Source organism: Hypanus sabinus, chromosome 8, assembly GCF_030144855.1.
Source record: "Hypanus sabinus isolate sHypSab1 chromosome 8, sHypSab1.hap1, whole genome shotgun sequence".
Classification (NCBI taxonomy): domain Eukaryota; kingdom Metazoa; phylum Chordata; class Chondrichthyes; order Myliobatiformes; family Dasyatidae; genus Hypanus; species Hypanus sabinus.
Window position 1 is genome coordinate 168,097,709 of NC_082713.1, and position 22,649 is coordinate 168,120,357.

The window sequence follows — 22,649 nt, forward strand, 5'->3', positions numbered from 1 at the left end:
GGTTGAATTTCAACCCCAGGGTGATTGAGAGGTAGTCAAAATACCAGATAAGATAAACTCTGTCTAATGATTTATTATGGAAATTATTCCAAGACTATTGCTGTACATTTTGCACCAATTTTATCTTTAATTGACTGGAATATAAAAGCTAGGATGTAATGTTGAGGCTTTATAAGGCACTGGGGAGGCCTCATCTGGAGTATTGTGCACAATTTTGGGCCCCTTATCTCAGAAAGGATGCTCTGAAATTGGAGAGGGTACAAAAGAGGTTCAGAAAAATGATTTCAGGATTGAGAGGCTTATCATATAAGAAGTGTTTGATGGCTCTGGGCCTATACTCACTAGAATTCAGATGAATGAGGCGGGGGAAATCATTGAAACCTATCAAATGTTGAAAGGCCTCGATAGAGTGTTTGTGGAGAAGATGTTTCCTATGGTGGGGGAGTCTAAGACTGGAGGACACAATCTCAGGATAGAGGAGTATCCATTTAGAACAGAGATGAGGAGGAATTTCTTTAGCCAGAGAGTGGGGAATCCTTAGAATCTGTTGTCACTGGTGACTGTGGAGGACAAGCCACTGGGCATATTTAAGGCAGGAGTTGTTAGATTCTTGATTCGTCAGGGATACGGGGAGAAGACAGGAGATTGGGGCTGAGAGGGAAAGTAGATCAGCCATGATGAAATGACAGAGCAGATTTGATGAGCCAAATGAATAGAATGGAATGGAACTGTGTTGTCATTGCTGTATCTCCTACCAGATGGCAGGAGATTGAAAAGACAGTGTCCGGGATGGAATGAGTCTTTAATGACTACGAGCACACTATAGGGCTGGAGAGTTGCTGATTGTCTCCAAGTTTGGTAGCTGAGTCCCAACGATGTGTTGAGCCATCCTAATCAATCATTGTGGAAGGCCAATTCTGCTCCTATAACTTACGGTTGAATTTCAAATTGGACATAATCCCCCTTTTGTGAATTCCCCAGTGACCTTTCCATTATTTATGGCCCAATAATGAAATTGTTTAAATGAATGAGTTTAAATTTGTGTTTTATGTTTAATTTTTTTTAATGTTTAGGTTGCTAAATAAGAACTTCCATACAAAACATAAAAGTAAGCTATAGAGAATGACAATTATGTCCGATTTACTGGGAATAGGTATTTCCACCTCTCAGCAGCTACCTCTGTAAGTCCATAATTCTTCATAAAAATCAGTTCAGCGTATCCATTATTCACCTTGCAAACACTCTTGGACTTCCATTATACTCAAAGCAATCACTCTTAGGTTTCCATTATTTTATCTGAAATAATCTCTGCAAGGTATCTATTTTTATGTTAGTAATCAATTCTAATCATTCATTATCGTATATGTAAGTGGGCCAAGAGATCCATTCATCTCATTCCCAATGAGATCAATTCCAGATAGCTATTACTTTTTTATGTAATGACTTTTCAATATCCATTTTTTCATACAATCATTCATAAGTTGCCAATTTTACCCACTCAATCAATTGTAGGATTCGAAGCTTCCTATGTAAACTCTCCCACATCTGCTTCATTATTTGAACACACTCCTTTTTAATGATTATACTATTTTATATCAGAAAATGAATGGTTTAACAAAGACTTTCTTCAATTGTATGTCCTCTACTTTGCATCTTTATTCCTGCCAAATACAAAAATATAAAGTATGCAGAGATGGATATCATTTATAAATATTCATAATTTGTAGGCAGCCTACCTTTGTAAATCAATATCGGGTAAATGTAATATTTTAATATTAAATTGAACCAAAATGGCATGAACCCCAAGTGATTTGAATAATGGAACTGTACCTTTGGACTATTAGTAGATATTTGAAAGGATATAGTGGTGGAAATTGAACCGATAGTGAAAAAAGACTTTGAGATTTGAATCAAATTCTGTATGACAGAGATAATTGAAATAGTTTGCAGTACCATTATATATTGTTTAGTATTTTGCATAATAAAGGACCATAGAGCAAACATCAAAGATAGTGCCAAAGGTTTTGGTGGACCTGGATGACTTCTTTCAGTTCATCCATGAAACAGTTTAAATCTCCTGTTTATATACCTCTTTTTTCCCTTTTCAGGTTGGCTGGGGTCCTGTTGGAGTCCTTGATCTACAGCTGCACTCAGACTATGTTCTTTATGGACAGTGGGATCTCGCTGTTTGGAACTCACCGAGAGGCCTGCTATTTCAGAATCTCCAGGAGTGGCTTGGAAGACATGTGCCTTTGGGGTGCAGCCCTGAGGATGACCTGATTCCTCACCAATGTTGTTGACTGAAGCATTGCGACAGTCAGTGCAGCTATCAGAAGCCTCTGCACTCGGGCTGCCTCTCTCTCTTTTGACGGTGAGAAAGAGTTTGCTGATTCTTGAGGCAGGGGTACTTGAGTAAGTGACACTGCAGATTGTAACATCAAAACAGGAAGCTGGTGGCCTCCCCTCTCGCTGCAGCAGGAGCGATATTTCTCCCTTCCTCTCTCGTTTGAGAGAGGGCCTGTTGAGATGTCAAAGTGTTGGGGTGGACAGTAGTTTTTGTTGGACTCTAAATCATGGTCTCTGGGGTGGGTGGTGGGGGAGCGCTGATGCTTTTGCTGGAGTGAGTGGGAGGAGGGTTGATGCTTTAGTTGCTGCTTTTGTGTGGTTAGAGATGGGGGCTTTGGGGTTCTAATGCTTTTATATCACTCATTGTTTGAGTTTTTTCCCTCTTCGTGGATGTCTTTGAAGAGTAAGAATTACAGGTTGCATACTATATATGTTCTCTGATACTGAATTGAATCATTGAGCCATTGATCTTCAAGGTCACAAAACCTATTTGGTAAGAAAAGTATAATTCACTTGTTATCAAAAAGGTATTTTGGATATACTGGGTAGAATTTGTGCCTCATTATTTGAACAGATAATTCAATGTATGTTGCAAATTCATATAATCTAACTGGATAAATCATTGTACAGTTAATTTATGCTTATTATTTATTATCATTCAGTGTTCCTTTAGTCTTTGGATATTTTGTACCAGATCAGGATGTATGGGGTGTCCAGGGAGGGGTTGCACCTCTGGTGAAGGGGTTTATCATGTCCATTCCAGGGCAGTTCACTCATCTTTGGTCCCCACTGGACATTCAGCTTTCACCTGTGGCTCCAAGTAGCTGTCGGCCTGTGACAGTGGCCACACCCTGATACACCGCTTCGCAGGCAGGCTAAACCAGGAGAGGGTAGCTGGCAGCCTCATACCCTGGTGAGACAGGGACATGAGCATGCAAAGTCAGCTCCGGTGGACTGGGTAGATAAGATCTACTGTGAGATCCAGTGGCCAGGAAGGCGGTACTGCAATGCTTCGTGGAGAGCAAAGAGCGTGTTCAACTTTCAAGTTCAAACTACATTTATTTTCAAAGTACGTATACACTATACAACCTTGAGATTCATCTCCTAGCAGGCAACCACGAAACAAAGGAACTCAAAAGAACCCATTTAGAAAAGACCACTCAATGTGCAGAGGATAAAAGCATCATGCAAACGATAACCACAAGCAAATAGCGAAATAGCGTTAGAAACTGACGTCCAGAGAGTCCCATGGTTCAGCATCGTTCTGTGTAGAGCTGAGTTGTGGAGCAGTGCTCTGAACTGGCCCTTCCCTCGCTTTGGGCCCCAACACTCTGACCTTTTCAGTCTGGTCTGGAGCCTGAATCTCTGTCCAAACATTGAGTTCACTCGCCTCAATATGCTCTGGGGCCAGGACCGCACCGTCTACATTCAGCCTGTAACCAACCTCTCTGATTTGGCATGGCACTTAAAACGATTGAACCTTAGGCCTTTCTTGCTCTTGGTGACGGGCCCGCTGCCTTGCCTCGGTTCTGCTACGTCAAACTGCCTCCAAGTCCAAAGGGAAGTTCCAGACTATTACTTGCGATGATCATTTGCCAGAAAACAAAGAATTTTGTTGTTTTCCTTGTTTAGGCACCAGCCAGAAGTCATTGAGATTCACCAGTACCATCTCAAACCTGAAGTTCCACATCAAAACACAGAAGATGCCGTGGTCATCCACTGCAACCAAGGCAGACCCTTGTTTGCACCACTGGACCCAGAATTCTGAGCTTAAGAGGGTATAGTTTCCCAGTGCAATGGCTTTTACACTTCGAATACTCTGCCACACAGATATGGTCACATGGTCACATGGTCAGATATGATGGACAACTATCGACGTGTACCAGCTCATGTAACTGAGCAAGTCTTAACTGCCTGTGATAAACGCAAGAGGTATACAGATGCTGGAAATCCAGAGTAACACACATAAGAACATAAGAAATAGGAGCAGGAGTAGGCTAACACGAGGAAGTCTGCAGATGCTGCCTGGCCTGCTGCGTTCCACCAGCACTTTGTGTGTGGAGCAGGAGTAGGCTATTTGGCCATTCAGTAAGATCCTGGCTGATTATCTCCACCTACCTGCCTTTTCCCCATAACCCGTAATTTTCCCACAGTAATCTAGCCAACCTTGTCTTAAATATATTTACTGAGGCAGCCTCCACAGCTTCACTGGGCAGAGAATTCCACAGATTCGCCTCTCTCTGGGAAAAGCAGTTACTCCTCATCTCCATCCTAAATCTATTCCCCTGAATCGTGAGGCTCTGTCCCCTAGTTCTAGTCTCACCTACCAGTGGAAACAACTTTCCTGTCTCCATCTTATCTATCCCTTTCATAATATTATATGTTTCTATAAGATCTCCTCTCATTTTTCTGAATTCTAGCAAGTACAGTCCTAGGCAAAATACTGGGGGAGCTCAGCAGTCCAGGTAGCATTACTAGAGAAGAAGCAACATCTGATGCTTCAGGCTGACACTCCTCATCAGAACTCCAATCTCCCTCCAGGTTCTTACTTCACCCTCCCTCTTCCATCCACCCACTTCCCCACTCACCTGGTTTCACCTGTCACTCCCCACCCCCCCCCCCACATTCTTACTCTGACTTCTGCCACCTACCTTTACAGTCCTGATGAAATCTCGGCCTAAAACGCCCACTCTTTATCCCCCTCACATACATACTGCCTGACTTGCTGAGTTTCTCCAGCACTTTATGTTGCTCCAGATTTCCATCATCTGCAGAACCTCCAGTGTTTATGACATTTTTATATTTAGAATAACAAACTAATTATATCGAGCAGCACACACAACGAGCCGGAGGAACTCAGCAAGTCAGCCTGCTCAAGGTTTCCAGTATCCGCCAAATCTCTTATGTATCTAATTATACTGGGACTTCAGCTTATTAACTGGAGGAAATAGCTGGTTGAATAATAAATTTTGATGAAAAGTTATTAGGAATTCTGATTATTCTTCTACATTTTACATGGAGTCCCAAATATGCAGTATTAGTTTAATCTGTCACAATTAATGTGACATCTGGTAATAATGACTCAGTTAAGCATCAGAGTGGGGGTAAATAAATGAAGAATGGGATTTATTTGTGTGACAAAAATTAGATCTGAACTTCTCTCATTAAATGAAAATTCCTTTTCTTCCCTTCCCCCCCCCCCCACAAGATTTCAAGCTTGTTTCCAACTCTAGACATTTATAAAATATTAACTAAAGGAATGACAGATTATTTTCAGTTCCCATTGGTTAAAATGGAGAGAATAAAAGTGAAAATTTCCTTTTTGATTAATATCCAGTGATCCATACAAGGGAAGTACAAATGTGAAAGTCAGGTGATTGAAAGGCCTGCCAGTGTTCAGTGTCCTGGCAGACACATGAAGGATAACTGCTTGGGTTTGACACGGGAGCACTAACAACTGTTCTGGTGGCATCCATCATTAAGGACTGCCATCACCCCTTCACATTGCTACCATCAGGGAGGAGGTATAGACACACACTCAATGTTTCAGGAACAGCTTCTTCCCCTCTGCCATCCGATTTCTGAATGGAAATTGAACCCGTGAAACCTACATCAATACTTTTTTTATCTCTAGCTTTGCAGTACTTGTTTAATTTAACTATTTCATGTATATATTTTTTTATTGTAATTCACAGATTTTTTTCCATTATTATGTATTGCATTACACTGCTGCCACATAACAACAAATTTCACGACATATGCCGGTGATTTTAAACCTGATTTTGATATATAGCTACCAACAGAATAGTACCATTCTCCTTGGATAATAAACTGTAGCTTTGAATCAATGAATGCGATCAGAATATAATATCTTCCTATGAAGTGTGTTTCACTGACCTCTTATCTGAATGATGAATTGACAGAAAGACTCCTGAATTGTAGTGGACCTGCTTCAGCGTGATCAGAACAGTGAACTCCCGTGTGTACCTCAACTTCTGAGAAATCTGTTCGACTGCAATTGGTGACGCTTTCAGAATCCTTGCAGTATCTGTAATAGAGGGAAAACAATAACTCAGTTATTTTCCCACAACCTGGCCAGAAATTTCTCAGAGAAAACTGCTAAATGGCCACAGTTTATTTTCCACAATTGCTTCAAACTACCTAACTGCATCATCCAGCGTAATTTTGTATTTTATTGTGGTCTAGCTCTCTGTTCCATCTCATCATAATCATTATGTGCCTTGTCATCTGATGTAGGCGATCACGGTCTTTCCACAACCATGATTGTTCTTGGCAAATTTTTCTACAGAAGTGGCTTGCCATTGCCTTCTTCTGGGCAGTGTCTTTACGAGACGGGTGACCCCAGCCATTATCAATACTCTTCAGAGATTGTCTGCCTGGGGTCAGTGGTCGCAGAACCAGGACTTGCGATGTGCACCATCTGCTCAAACAACCATCCTCCCGTGGCTTGACATGACCCTGATCAGGGGGCTGAGCGGGTGCTACACCTTGCCCAAAGGTGACCCGCAGGCTAGCGGAGGGAAGGAGTGCCTTACCTTTGGCGGAGATGCATCTCCACCCCGCAATCCAATCTAGATTTCATCTGGGTTGGCTAAAAATAATGGTTCATTGTGTTTACCATTAGCTGAAATGTTATAAGCCTGATAATTATAAGCAAGGTCTGATATTGTCCAGCCATTAAACAATCATTAATGCTCAGTGAGGTCACCCCTTGTTTTATTACATTGCATAAATAAGCTTAGGACTTCCAAAAACTCTAACAAAATCATTTTATTTGATACGTTTTCCCATCTTGGTGATTTTAAAACATGGAAATCAAACTAAAGCAAAACAGAAGCTTAAACACAAGTGGTTCTGCAGATGCTGTAAATCAAGAGTAATACATACACACAAAATGCTGGAGGAACTCAGCAGGTCAGACAGCGTGTAGAGAGAGGAATACAGAGCCAATATTTCAGACCAGGCCCCTTCATCAGGACTTGAAAGGAAGAGGAGAAGAAGCCATTATAAGAAGGTGGTGGGGGTGTGGGGGTGTGGGGGTTGTGGGGAAAGGATTACAAGCTGCAAGGTGATAGGAGAAGCCAGATGAAGAATAGGCAGGTGGGTGGGGGAGAGGGAGGGATGAAGTGAGAAGCTGGGAGGTGACAGGTGGTGAAGGGAAAGGGCTGCAGAAGGAGGAATCTGATGGGAGAGGAGAGTGGACCACAGAGAAACCAGAAGTGGTAGAGAGGCAGGTGAGAAGAGAAAGAGGTCAGAGGGAAGCCAGAATGTGGAACGGAAAAGGAGAGAAGCCTCTGTAAAATAAGGGTTTCTTCTGTGACATTTCTCTGACACTCAACTTAAAAAAGAAAGTCGAATATCAACGTTTTCAGTGAAAGCGCATTCTGAATTGTGGTTATTCGACTTGAATTCACTAGTTCTGAATCAACCAGCTGGTAACCTTCAGAAAATATAGAGAGGCAGGCAGACGACATCACAGAGTAGCTCACAGCTGTCAGCACATTCCCACATTGCCCTTGTAATCAGCAAACATGACACCCTTATGGTTGGTTTCTCCAGACCAAAACCGTTTGCCCAGCAGAGTTTCAATCAGAGTGGCGTGTGACAGATGCACAAAATGGGAGGTAGAAATTACCCAGCCATGAAGTGCAAAGAATTACTTAAGTAAATGATCCAACTTGATGTAGTAATTTAAACACATTTAGAACATTGCAAATACTACATAATCAAAAACTGAGCACAGCACTAGCAGGTTTCCTTGTTACGATTTTTTGTTGAGAGACGAGCTTTAATCAATGCAGTTGGTGGACTGGACACTGTAGTTCACATTATGATGTGTTTCTGGCTTCTGGTCACTGCTTTTTTGTTGCTATTTTGGACGTTTTTGATTGGAGCAGCCTGCAGATAACGAACGACATAGCAACAGATTGAACTGAACTGAATACGCTTGGACTCTTTCAACTTTGTGTTTTATATCCAGTGTTTTTCACTGGTTTTTTTGCCACTTATATAATTTGATTTTTTAGTGTATGGGGAAGGGGTTTGATGTTTTTCTTTGAACGGTTTCCATGGTGTTTCTTTGTTTCATGACTGTCTGTGGGAAGATGATTCTCAGGATTGTATACTGCAAACACACATTGATAATAAATGTACTTTGAATCTTTGATAAAGAAATAGTCCCTTTGAATAACTCAACGCCATCTCTTCACGTAATGACAGCTGGTTTGTTGAGGAAGCTGTCTTCCTTCATTATTACAGCATTCCCCTAGCCTCTGTAAAAGCAAAGATGATTACATCCATTGTTTTTTTCTTTGGAGAATATGCATAAAGGTACAGCTGAGGGTCCATCTAGCTGCTTAAATTGTAAGGCCATTGCAAATTAAGAACAGCAAGGGGGAATTGTGCAATGATGTTGGTCTAGGAAATGCTGAAGAAATAACAAGTTAAGAATCAAGTGCTAAAATCAGTGGAAAATTCCTTCATTTATTCCTGCCCCCCCCCCCCCACACACACACACACACACACACACACACACACACACACACACACACACACACACACACACACACACACACACCTTTGGAAAAGAATAAGCAGTCAGCTTTCGGGCAGAGACCCTTCTTTGAGCCACACCGCCCAGCAACCCTAGCCTAGTCTCGGGATGACCCACGATGACCAACCAACCACCAAATCAGTACGCCCTTGCACCGGGGGAGGAAACTGGAGCACCCAGAGGAAACCCACGCGGTCACGGGGAGAATGCACAAACTCTTTTGCTTTCTCATTTCTACTAGTTCAATGTATTTATGCCTGCAAAGATCTGACTGGATGACATGCAAACAGAATCCTTTCACTGTGTATGTGACAATAATAAACCAGTCTTCAAGTATCTTTTAAATCCAACATTTCTATTTGCTGATAACAAGGAAGGAGGCCATTAGTCCCATCATGTCTATGATGGCCATTGATCACTGAGCAATGTCATCTCCTCACTGAATTTCCCCATATTCCCATTGACTACCCCAAATTCTGTCACTCACTTTACACACTACTCATTTGATCAGACTCATCTCTAATTGCTGGATGACAAGTCACGCTTCATGATTTGCTCACAAAAATGGAAAAATTACCATCAATTGAGTTTTTTCCATTGTGTGTAGTGAGATTTATGGATTTTCACTACCAACACAAATAAATTTTAAAACAGCAAGTATCACTGCTTTGTGTGGTACATCACCCCAGAACCTTTTACATTTAATGTTTTTAAACTTTCCTTTTGAGCTCTCTCAATTTTTGTTACATATTTTTAAAAATTTCACTGATTTGAAACTAATTCATTTTCATTCACTTTTCAGGATTCAATTTGTTCATCCTCTTTTTCAAAATGCTATCACCTGAAGTAAAGTTGTGAACCTGACATTATTCCCCACCCTGGGGTCCATGGACCCCTCAGTTAATGGTAGCATAGCATTAAAAAAGGCTGGGAACCTGTGCTTTAAATTGATATCGTCTGAAAGATGAGGTATGGAATCCAGCTCACGATGTTGCGGATTTAATAATTCAATAACATTTAGGTAATCTTGTAAATATATTGTTTGATTAAGCATTCTTTGTTGTTTATATATTTCATTACAGGTAAGTGTAAAAGTACATAAATCCCATACGTTACTATGCCACTGTGTCATATTTGATGCCTTACTATCAGAATCAGGTTTGATATCACTGGCAAATGGCATGAGATCTGTTGCCTCTGCAGCAGCAGTACATTGCAATACATAATAATAGAGGGGAAAAAACTGAATTACAGTTAAAATAAATATATATATATTTAAATTAAATTAAATAAGTAGAAAAAAAAGTAGTGAGCAGTGTTCGTGGGTTCAATGTCCATTCAGAAATCTGATGGCAGAAGGGAAGAAGCTGTTGCTGAATCATTGAGTGTGTGCCTTCAGGCTTCTGTACCTCCCTCTTGATGGTAGCAATGGAAACAAAGCACGACCTGGGTGATGGGGCCCTTAATGATGGACGCCACCTTTCTGAGACATCACTCCTTGAAGATGTCCTGGGTCTATGGAAGCTATTGCCCATGATGGAGCTGACTAAGTTTACAACTCTCTGCAGTTTATTTCGATCCTGTGCAGTAGCAGCCCCCCCCCCCCCCACCCCATACCAGAAGATGATGCAGCCAGTTAGAATACTCTCCATGGTACATCTGTAGGAATTTGTGGGCATCTTTCATGAAATACCAAATCTGCTCAAACTCCTAATAAAATATAGCCACTGTCAAGCCTTCTTTGTAACTATAATGATATATAGGGCCCAGGATAGATCTTCAGAGATTTTGAATCTATCAGAATCAGGTTTAATATCAATGGCATATGTCATGAAATTTGGTAATGTTATGGCAGCAGTGCAATGAAATACATGATAAATAAATACAGAGAACAAAAAAACTGAATTACAGTATATATATGAGTCTATTAAATAGTTATGTTAAAAATAAGTAGTGCAAAACAGATATCAAAAAGTAGTGATGGGACCCTGAAGGATTGAAATTGCTCATGTTTTCCACTTCTGATCCCTCTGTGAGGACTGGTGTGAATTCCCTTATCTTACCCTTTCTAAAAGTTTATCCCCGGGCTCCCCATGTTTTTCTTTCGATTAGTTTTGAAGTTACAAAACATCACACATGACACAACAAAATTGGAGAAACTCGATATTTCTGTGTTGTGTTCATTATTGATGTTGAGGTAGGCAACTTAGTTTATTGAGACATAATATCATCAACATTCTCACACACAAATTGTCTGTGAATTTACCAGTGAGGAAATATTCCGCGCCACAAGCTGCTATTTACTCTGGAAAACAGTGTTATTTAACGAATGAATCATTCAAGCAAGCAAAGAACAAATTCAGTGTGAAGGAAGATGTATAAACTGCTCTCAGTGCGCCATTGATTTCTATGCCATTTATCTCCAGCAGAGCATGTTTCAAGCATAATTTTAAAGCTCTCTTCCCCTGCTCCTTCATATAGTGGGGATATTGTAGCAAAGTGGCAATGAGGAGTTGACGGAGGATGGGGAGGAAGGAAGACACTTGTACAACAAGAAACTCGATGACTAACAAGCTTGAGCACCTCCACTTCCCAAGAAGATCGAGGAAAGTGAGGCTCTCCCACCACCCCCCCCCCCCCCCCCGAGCGCTGTTGACAGCGTCCTGACAAGCTGCATCTACCTAGTATGGGAACACCTGAGCATCGGATCAGAAGTCCCTACAAAGGATGGCTGAGAGGATCACAGGGGTCATCCATCCATCCATCAGGGACGTACGCAGGGCCCTGAGTATTATTAACAATCTCACCCATCCATCCAGCATCTCCTTTGATTTCCCACTTTGATGCATAAAGACAAGAACAGTCAGGATGGGAATAGCTTCTTCCCCAGGCCTTTAGGCTTCTGAACTCCCTGCCCAAAGTGTCACTAGTTAATCTGTTCTGTACCTGACAATATTTAATTTATCCCCTTACTTTGTTTATTTATGCACAATTCATCTGTAGATTTTATCCTTACTTTCCTAAGTTATTCTATGTTATATGTGTGTTATGTGTTCTACTGTGCTTTTACAGACTAGTGTGGAGAAATGTTGTCTCCTTTGACAATATACATGTATATAGTTAAATGATAATAAATTTGACCTGACTTGACTTGACTTGATGATATGGAATCAGCCAAAGAGCCATGGAAACTGGTCCTTCAATCTACAGGTCAATGCCTATCATCAAGTATCCAGGGAGGTAGAGAATCCACACCAGGGGTGCATGAAAACAGCTAGTTTTAATCAGGACGGCGATCGAGATTTTGAAGGCAGAATTTTGCAGCAGTTTTTCCTGAGTTGAGGAGCAAGTTACTCTCTCTCTGTCCTCATTTGTTCATTCCTCATCTACTAGGGCATAGCAGATTAGTGAGAATGACTGCAAGGGCAGTGTTTTGAAGTAGCTGGCGAGATTGCGGAAACATTACGATGATCTTTCAAGAATTGATAGATTCTGGCGTTGTACCGGCATCGTAATGGAAAATTGCAAATCTTAAACCGCTATTTAAGAAGGGTGGGAGGCAGCAGAAACCTGTAGACCTGTTACCTAACATCAGTGGTTGGGAAGTAGTTGGAATCGATTATTAGGAATGAGATTACAGAGTACCTGGAGGCACATGACAGGATAGGCCAAAGCCAGCATGGTTTCCTGAAAGGAAAATCCTGCCTGACAAACCTTCCACAATTCTTTGAGAAAATTTATAATAACAAGCAGTGTAGACAAAGGAGATGCAGTAGATGTGGTGTACATGGATTTTCTGAAGGCCTTTGACAAGGTGCCACACATGAGGCTGCTTAGCAAGATAAGAGCCCATGGAATTACAGGGAAGTTACTAGCATGGGTGGAGCACTGGCTGGTTGGCAGAAAACAGAGGGTGGGAATAAAGGGATCCTATTCTGGCCAGTTACCACTGGAGTTCCATAGCCGTCTGTGTTGGGACCACCACCTTTTACAATGTGGACTACGGTATTAATGGATTTGTGGCTAAATTTGCCGATGATACAAAGATAGGTGGAGGAGCGGGTAGTGTTGAAGAAACAGAGAGCATAAAGAGAGATTTAGATAGTTTAGGGGAATGGGCAAAGAAGTGGCAAATGAAATACAATGTTGGAAAATGTATGGTCATGCACTTTGGTAAAAGAAATAAATGGGCAGACTATTATTTAGATGGGGGAGAGTATTCAAAATGCAGAGATGCAAAGGGACTTGGGAGTCCTTGTGCTGGATACCCTAAAGATTAACCTCCAGGTTGAGTCAGTTCTGAAGAAGGCAAATGCAATGTTGGCATTCATTTCTAGAGGTATAGAATATGAGGGGTGGTTGATAAGTTCATGGCGTAAGGTAGAAGGAGTCAATTTTAGAAAACCTAGAACATTTATTTTTCAACATAGTCCCCTCTTACATTTACTCACTTAGTCCAGCAGTGAGCGTACAGATCTTGGACCTCCAGAAAGTGTCCACAACACAGGTGATTGATAAGTTTGTAGCCTAAGGTAGAAGGAGATGAGTTATACAGCTCTTGTTAAATGCACATGCAGTTCCACTCTTTGAGTGATTATGTAGAAAGTTTGAGGTCAATAACTCATCCCCTTCTACCTTAGGCCACGAACTTATCAATCACCCCGACATTAACAATGTGCATAAGACAAACACTGCAAATACAAAAAGAAATGAAAGTAAATAAACAATAACAATAAATAAATAAGCAGTAAATATTGGGAACATGAGAAGGTTTTTTTAACCGGAAAAATAAATCAATGTTCGTGCCTTCAGGTTGGAGACTACCCAAATGGAATATAAGGTGTTGCTCCTCCACCCTGAGGGTGGCCTCATCTTGGAACAAGAGGAGGCAGTAGACTGATATGTCAAAATGGGAATGGGAATCAGAATTAAAATGTTTGGCCACCAGGAAACACCAGAGAAGCATATTGCTGTCAGGCTTTGTATAAATAATCACAAGGCCCAATTAGAATTTTCTTTAGGCTTAAAGACTTCTTAACAGTTTTACAGGAATCATTTGGGATTAGCAAAGCAGGTCAGTCATTGCAGATGCTTCTTTAACAGGGAATTAAAAACGTTAACATAGAAGTTCTACACTCATGAGCTATAAGATTCTCTTTATGAGTAATATTAGTTTATGCAAGTGATTAAAATAATGAGCATTGACAGCCTTGGGATTTTTCAACATATTTATAAGTTCTTTAGAAGATGTGCTTCCTGACATTGGTTGTACAGTAATTATTATTTACATCAATGTCATATGACTATTTCAGCAAGGTGCAATTCTTTAGAAATTAGATCATGCCACATCATTTTCTGTGGAAAATGTAATGTGGGTAAAAATTAGGGATTAGGGAGCTCTGCAAATGACATTCCAATCACAGTCCCGACTGAACAGCCGCAGGTATCCAAGATACGGCTCTCTAGTTCCTCAGAGTGTGTTTAGATGCTGCTGTCCCATTAGGATTCAGACTGCCGCACTCCTCCATGGAGAGTCTGTACTTAAAGGCCTCATGCTGAGCACTCAGAGCTGAATCATAGGAGTTCCGTACGAGTGTTTGGGTTTTGTTTGTGTTGGCCTATTCATTTGAGTCTGAGTTAATTCCAGACCTGGGTTCACCATGATTCATAGCTCTCTCATTACTGTTCCAGGTTCCTCGGTGTGTAACGTGCAGGGAGCCCTGTCATTCTGCTTCCAGTGAAGTGCAGCAAATATCCAGGTTCAACTTTGAAGATTTTAATTCACATTGGACTGCCCCACACACTCTGCAGGTCACTCCTGTAGAAGGAAGATTCCAATAGGATTGAGAAGCTTACCCCGTGTGATAGAGAAGTGATAACCATAAGCATACCCCAAGACACTGCTGGGACCAGATTCCTGCATCCATCAATGGTTTAGGTTCCCTACTGTCAGCGGAGCCTTCAGAGAAATGAGGAGTTTCAATTTAATTCCAAAAGCAGGTACAAACATCACAGCTTTGCATGCCATTGCACCGTTGTCACAGAACCAAGTGTGATGTTTTGCAATCACAGAAATTTATCAAAAGAAAAAAAATGGGGAAACTGGGTTAAATTAGTGAGGCACGCATTTATGATGTGGTAGTTTAATAAGGTACATCACTCATGTACTTTTACATATAACCCATAATGAATTATTTAAATGCTTAATCAAACAATATATTTACAACATTACACAAATATTACTGAAATATTAAGAAACAACACCCCTCCCTGCTTAGCTATAAACTCCAACTTCCAACTGAATATGGAATGTATCTCTCTCTTGATATTTGTACACACACACACACAATACTATATAATACAACTATTAGATAGACATCAACAGCATAGTAAGTTTAAATTGTCCCGTTCAAGCCTAAAGATTAAATTGTTGTGGAGGATTTCTTACTCTCACGGGATAACACCTTTCCTGACAAGGTGTTGTTGGGTGATTGGGGGGGGGGGGGGGGGAGTGCAATAGCCACTCTCTTTGGCAGGAGAAACTTTTGGCTGAGAAACGATCTCAAATTCTGGGGCCTCCTCCATGGTGGTTGTAGGATTTGACTCTGGGACTACAGGAAGTGGTTCTGACAGCTCTGGGCACCTTTCTTCTCTAACAATCGGCTCTGCTCTCCTCAACTGATCCATGTGTCATCTTCAGATGACATCAGACACAATCTGTACTGAGTAGGACAGTGGTCCATTTTTGTCCTTAATTTTTCTAAGTACTCACTTTTGATCAGCACTGCAGTCCCTCGCCAGGACTGCTTGTCCAGGAGTGAAACATCGAACCTGCTTGTTTGAGGAGTCCTCAGTTTGTCTCAGCTGTTTGTCCTGCCTGCTCCTTCTGAGAGTGGCTTTGAGGAGATCCAAGTGTGAACGTAAGGGGTGACCCAGGGGCAGCAAAGCTGGTGAGCTGTTGACTGTGGAGTGTGCGGCATTGCGATATGCAAGGAGGAAATTGCTGAACGTCTGGTCAGTGTCAGTGTAGTGTGTACCACTGACGTTGCTCTCAGTGTATTCTTTAGACTCTGGACAAACCTTTCCACCAAGCCATCTGTAGCTGGGTGGTACGGTGCAGATGTAATATGTCTTATACTGTTCATTTTCAGGAATGACAAACTGTGGTCCATTGTCACACAGAAACACCAACACATCAACAGTGAGGCTATTGGGAACACCTCTGGCCACCTTATAGCTGTATCCACTGCTACCAAGAAATTTATGCCTATGAATAGTCCAACAAAATCCACATGAATCCTCTGCCAGGGTAATGCAGGGCATTCCCAGGGATGGTGAGGTGCCTCTCTTGTCATCTTCTGGACGTGTTGGCATCCCATACAGTGCATGGCAAGCTACTCGATCTGCTAATCTATCCCAGGCCACCATACAAAGCTTCAAGGCCACACTTTCATTTTGGCCACACCTAGATGGCTGACTTGTAGCTTCTCCAACACTTCAGCTCCCAGCTTGAATGGTAGAACAACTCTCAATCTCCACAAAAGGCTAAATCTGTCAAAGGCATTAGGGTTAGGGTTAGGCACTGATAAAAATTGAAAACTGGAATTTCTTCTACATATTCCAACCATTTTGGGTGGCCATGTAGACCCGAGACAATGTGGTGTATTTTCTAGCTTCACTTTGGATTATCTCTACTGTAATAGGGATTTGCATTTGGGAGAATATGTCAAGAGAAGTGTCCTCTTTCGTAATTTTTTCCAGTATTCCTTTTTCTGAGAGTAAATGGGATAATCCATCAGCATTTCCATGATTAGTTGCCCTCTTGAATTCAATCTTGTAATTGTGCCCTCCAAGAAACAGAGGCCATCTCTGCAGTCGTTTTGCTGCTGTTAGTGGAACACCCTTCTGTGGATTAAAAGTGGTTAACGATCAGTAATGAGGGTAAACCCTCTCCAATACAAGTACTAGTTGAAATGTTTTGTACCCCGAACTAGCCTCAAGCCTCTCTATCAACCTGTGCATGATTTTTCTCAGCAGCAGTAAGGGAATGTGAGGCAAAGACTATGGAGCATTCGCATCCATCATTCACAACATGTGACATGTCTGCACGGTGTCACAGGAAAGCTTCACTGGCCAACGTGGATCAAAATGTATGAATGGAGTCTGGCGTCACCATTTCCTTAGTTATCTTGGAAGCCACCTCACATTGCTTTGTCCATTGCCATTCCTTCCTGATCTGTAATGATGAGTTCAAGGGGTGGAGCCAGGTTTGGCAGGAACCTGCTATAGTCATTGACAAATCCTAAAAAGGACCACAACTGTGACATGTCCTTTGGCTTTGGGGCATCCGCCACTGTTTGAATTCTCTCAGCACATTTGTGTAATCCTTGGCATCAATGGTGTAACCACAGTAAGTGAGGCTTGCTTTAAAGAATTCACACTTGGAATGTCATGCTCTGAGCCCATAACCTTCTAATGTTTTTAGCACTGTCTTAAGATGTTGGAGATGTTCCTTGTCACTGAGTGCCAGACAGCCTTGTAGTACCTGGTCCATAGCTTTCTGACAGAATGTAGGTGCAGATGCTACTCCAAAAATATGCCGATCATTGCGCTGTTACCTTTGTAAGTGTTTATGGTGAGAAACACATAGGATTTTTCTTCTATCTCCTGCTGTGTGTAGGCCTCAGATAAATCCACTTTCCTAAAGTTTTCCCTTTAGTAAGGTTGCAATAATATCCTCGATCCTGGGCAGAGGGTATCGATCTACTTTTGGTACTGGTAATCATAAAATCACTACAGATCCTGACAGACCCTTCCTGGGACCATTGGTGTTGCCCATGGGCTCCACTCGAACTTGGAAAGAATTCCTTCAGCCTCCATGTGATCTAGATCACTGGCTACCTCATCACAGATGATATAAAGAACAGGATAGGCTTTATAAAGTTCGGGTGTGACATTTTTAATCAGCACTATTTTACCCTTGATATGTTTGGGTTTTCCAATGCCACCCTTGAACACTGCTGTGGTATCCTCCAGTACCTTCCTTAATCTGCTTTCAGTTGTCTCTATTGTAGGGAATGTGGCATGCAAATTGTGGATGGATGTCCAATCAGGTTGTAATTGGCTCAGCCAATCATGGCCCCACAATACTGACCCTCCTATTTTTACCACATCCAAGCCCAATGTAGCTTGTAGGTTGTTGTGTTTCTGCCTGAACTGCCTTTTTAAATTTTAAAAATCTACTAAAATGGTGATCACAAATAGAATATTGGGAGACACCAAACATTGAGAAACATCTTCCCATAAATAAAGACATAAATAGGGGAAAAAAGGTTCAGAAATATATATTTGTGTGTAAACATTGAAGCAATGAACACAAGAACATTGTAGTTCATCATCTTTCATTGCCACAAATGATCGTCACTCTGACTGTGGACCTCAGGAAGAGGAAGTTGGGAGAACATACATGAGCCCCCACTGAGAGGTCAGTGGTGGGAAGAGAGAGCAGTTTCAAGTTTCTGGGCACCATCATCTCTGAAGATCTATCCTGGGCCCAAGGCACTGATGCAATCTTGAAGGCGGCATGCAAGTAGCTATACTTTATTAGGAATTGAGGAGATTTTGGATGTCACCAAAGGCTCCAGCAAATTTCTGCAGATGCACTGTACAGCAGAACGCATTCCGACTGGCTGCATCACCACCTGGTAGGGAGGCTCCATTGCACAGGATTGAAGCTGCAAAGCCTTGAAGCCTCAGACAGCTCCATCATGGCCATGACCCTCCTGTCTTTGAGGCCATCTTCAAAAGGTGGTACCTCAAGAAAAGTGGCATCCACCATTCAAGACACTCAACCTCTGGTATATTCCCTCTTCTCATGGCTACCATCAGGGAGGAGGCACAGGAGCTAAAGACACACATTCAACGTTTTGGGAACAACTTCCTTCCCTCAGCCGTCAGACTTCTGAATTGACATTGAACACTACCCTACCATTCCTGTTTTGTGCTATTTACTGTAAGTTACAGTCATTTTTATGTCTAGCACTATACCGCTGCCACAAAACAACATCTCATGACATATAATATGTCAGTGATAATAAACCTGATTCTGATTCATTACACCAACTAACTCCCCTCTGTATTTGAGTTCAGATGAAGAGTCCTGACTCAAAACACAGAATGTGCAGATGCTGCCTGACCTGGTGAGTTCCTCCAACATCTGGTTTTTAGCTGCTGAGATTGAGAAAACTTTTGAAGTGAGTCACAAGTAGAGCAATATGTAATGTATCCAACATAGATGAAAAGAGACTATGTCACCCAGAGAAGGATAATACTCCAGATCACAGAGAATTTAATAAAACACTACTCAGTTAAATTTATAACAGGTATAAATATATTAAATCAATTAATGCTCTTTTGAAAGGAAGGGGGAGCAGTGTAATTAATTAAATGTGTGTGTGATGCCATTCTGATACGTTACATTATATCCTGTTATTACTACACTGCATTTGGGCATTCCAAATTGAACCCTTGGATAAACCTTAAACACTTTGTGTGCAATTTTATCAGGTTCTGTCTCACACAGTGCACCTCATTTGAGATCATTAAGTTCAATGGAGAGAGTAAACATGGATACAAGAACGCAGCAGCCGAAAATACAGAGGCAAAAAAAGAGAAGGTCCATCCCCAAATGTACGAGACTCCCACACATATACAAATGTATGAAACATGCACTGGGAAGTATGAGGTGGACATAGAAAAGTGATCCATAGAAATAAACCAGAAACCAACTGGTTTCCTTTCAACATAGTGTGTGTAGTTTACTGAGCATAGCTTTCAGACTAAGAGAATTTCTACAGATGTACCATGGAGAGCATTCTAACTGGCTGCTTCACCGTCTGATGTGGTGGGGAGAGGGGGTGCTACTGCATTGGATCGAAATAAGCTGCAGAAAGTTGCAAACTCAGTCAGCTCCATCATGAACACTAGCCACCCAAGCATCAAAGACAACTTCAAGGAGCGATGCCTCAAAAAGGCAGCATCCATCATTAAGGACCCCCATCACCCAGGACATAAGACCATAAGAGAAAGGAACAGAATTAGTATCTTTGACTTGCATCTGCCCTGCCATTTCATCATAGCTAATCTCTCAGCCCCAATCTCCTGCCTTCTCCTGTATCCCTTCATGCCCTGACCAATCAAAAATCTATCAACCTCAGCCCTAACATACATCAAGGCTTGACCACCACAGCTGTCTGTGACAAAGAATTCCACTGATTCACCACTCTCTGACTAAAGAAGATCTCCCTGATCTCCATTCTAAAAGGACAGCTCTCTATTCTGAGGCTGTGTCCTCTGGTCTTAGACTCTCCCACCACAAGAAACATCCTCTCCACATCTACTCCACCAAGACTTTTCACCATTCAATAGGTTTCAATGAGGTCACCCCTCATTCTTCTGAATTCTAGTGAATACAGGTCCAGACTTCTGCCTTAAATATACCCATGAACTTGGCCTCCACAGCAGTGTGACAGAGCATTCCATAGATTCACTACTCTCTGGTTATAAAAATTCATCCTTACCTCTGATTTAAAAGGTTATTACTCAATTTTGAGGCTGTATCCCTACCATAGAAAACATCCCCTCCACATCCTGTTCTTTCAACATTTGATAGGTCTCAATGAGAACTCATACATTCTTCCAAATTCTAGTAAGTACAGCCCAAAGCTATCAAATGCTCCTCATATGTTAACCCCTTCATTCCCAGAATCATCCTCGTGAACCTCCTCTCGACTCTCTCCAATGACAACTCATCCTTTCTGAGATAAGGGGCCCAAAACTGTTGACAATACTCCAAGTGCGGCCTGAACAGTGTCTTGTAAAGCCTCAACCTTATCTCCTTGCTTTTATATTCTACTCCCATAAGACCGTAAGACAAAGGAGCAGAAGTCGGCCATTCGGCCCATCGAGTCTGCTCCACCATTTCATCATGAACTGATCCAATCTGCCCTTTAGTCCCACTCCCCCACCTTCTCACCATAACCTTTGATGCCCTGACTACTCAGATACCTATCAATCTCTGCCTTAAATACACCCAATGACCTGGCCTCCACTGCTGCCTGTGGCAACAAATTCCACAGAATTGCAAATTCCCCTTGAAATAAATGCCAACATTGCATTTGCCTTCTTTACCATAGACTCAACCTGTAAATTAACCTTCTGGGAGTCTTGCACAAGGACTCCTAAGCCCCTCTGCACCTCTGATGTTTGAATCTTCTCCCCATTTAGATAATAGTCTGCACTATTGTTCCTTTTACCAAGATGCATTATCACATATTTCCCAACACTGTATTCCATCTGCCACCTTTTTGCCCATTCTTCTAGTTTGTCTAAGTCCTGCTGCAATCACACTGCTTCCTCAGCACTACCTACCCCTCCACCTATCTTTGTATAATCCACAAACTTTGCCATATTGCCATAATTCCATTATCCAAATCATTGACAAATAATGTGGACAGTAGCAGTCCCTATACTGACCCATGAGGAACACCACTGGTCACTGGCAGACAACCAGAAAAGGCCCTTTTTATTCCCACTCACTGCCTCCTGCCTGTCAGCCATTCCTCTGTCCATGTCAGTATCTTTCCTGTAATGCCATAGGATTGTATCTTGTAAAGCAGCTTCATGCCTGGCCCCTTATCAAACGCCTTCTGAAAATCCAAGTAAATGACATCCACCGCCTTCTCTTTGTCCACCCTGCTTGTTAATTCTTCAAAGAACTGCATTAGATTTGTCAGGCAAGATTTCTTTTTACAGAAATTATGCTGACTTTGACTTATTTTATCATTAGTCTCCAAGTACTCCAAAACCTCATCCTTAATGTTAGTCTCCAACACTTTCACAACCACTGAGGTTAGGCTAAATTACCTATAATTTCCTTTCTTTTGCCTTCCTCTCTTAAAGAGTGGAGTGACATTTGCAACCTTCAAGTCCTCCACCAACTCTTCTCTCATGTTTCTGTAGCCCCCTTTACTCCACTGTAATACTGATACATCTGACTTCAGCTTCTCCTTCTCAAATGTCGGGGTTCTTTTACTTTAAGCTCTCCAATCATTCTGCTTCATTGCACAACACCTAATCCAGAATAATTGATCCCCTAGTGGGCTCAACTATGAACTGCCCTAATCAAAATCAAATCAAACCATGAGCTACTCTTTGCATCAAATCAAATCAGCGAAGATTGTACGGGGCAGCCCACAAGTGTCGCCACACTTCTGGCACCAAAAGAGCCTGCCCCCAACTCACTCGCCCTAACTGTAGATTTTTGAACTGTGGGAGGAAACTGAAGCACCCGGAGGAAACTCCTGCAGTCACAGAGAGAACGTACAAACTCCATCCAGGGAGCAGCGGCAATTGAAACCCAATTGGTGAAAGCAGACACTGAAAACTATGCACTGACTGCTAACCTACCATGGCATTGTTTACTTATTTATTTAGAGCTCCAGTACCATAACAGGCCAACAAGCCTAATTACACTCGTGGATAATTAATCTACCAACTCATACATCTTTGGAATGTGGGAGTAAACTGGAGCACTAAGACGAAACTCATGTGGTCACAGGGGGAATGTACAAACTACTTACAGACAGTGGCAGGAGTTGAACCCAGGTCACCAGTGCTGTTATAGCATCTGGACTTGCAGGGTGGTAGAGTGGAGATACGTCTCTACCAA

The 22,649-nt window shown here is 41.8% G+C and overlaps 1 protein-coding gene across 1 annotated transcript in view; it reads right to left on the reverse strand.

The window, feature by feature from the left end:
- The window catches only part of LOC132398695 (protein kinase C-binding protein NELL2-like), a 305,511-nt gene that overhangs the window by 249,512 nt on the left and 33,350 nt on the right, over positions 1-22,649 (reverse strand). The window contains exon 3 of the mRNA XM_059978482.1: positions 6,244-6,394. Coding sequence (XP_059834465.1) covers positions 6,244-6,394 — 151 coding nt within the window. The remainder of the gene's footprint in view (positions 1-6,243; positions 6,395-22,649) is intronic.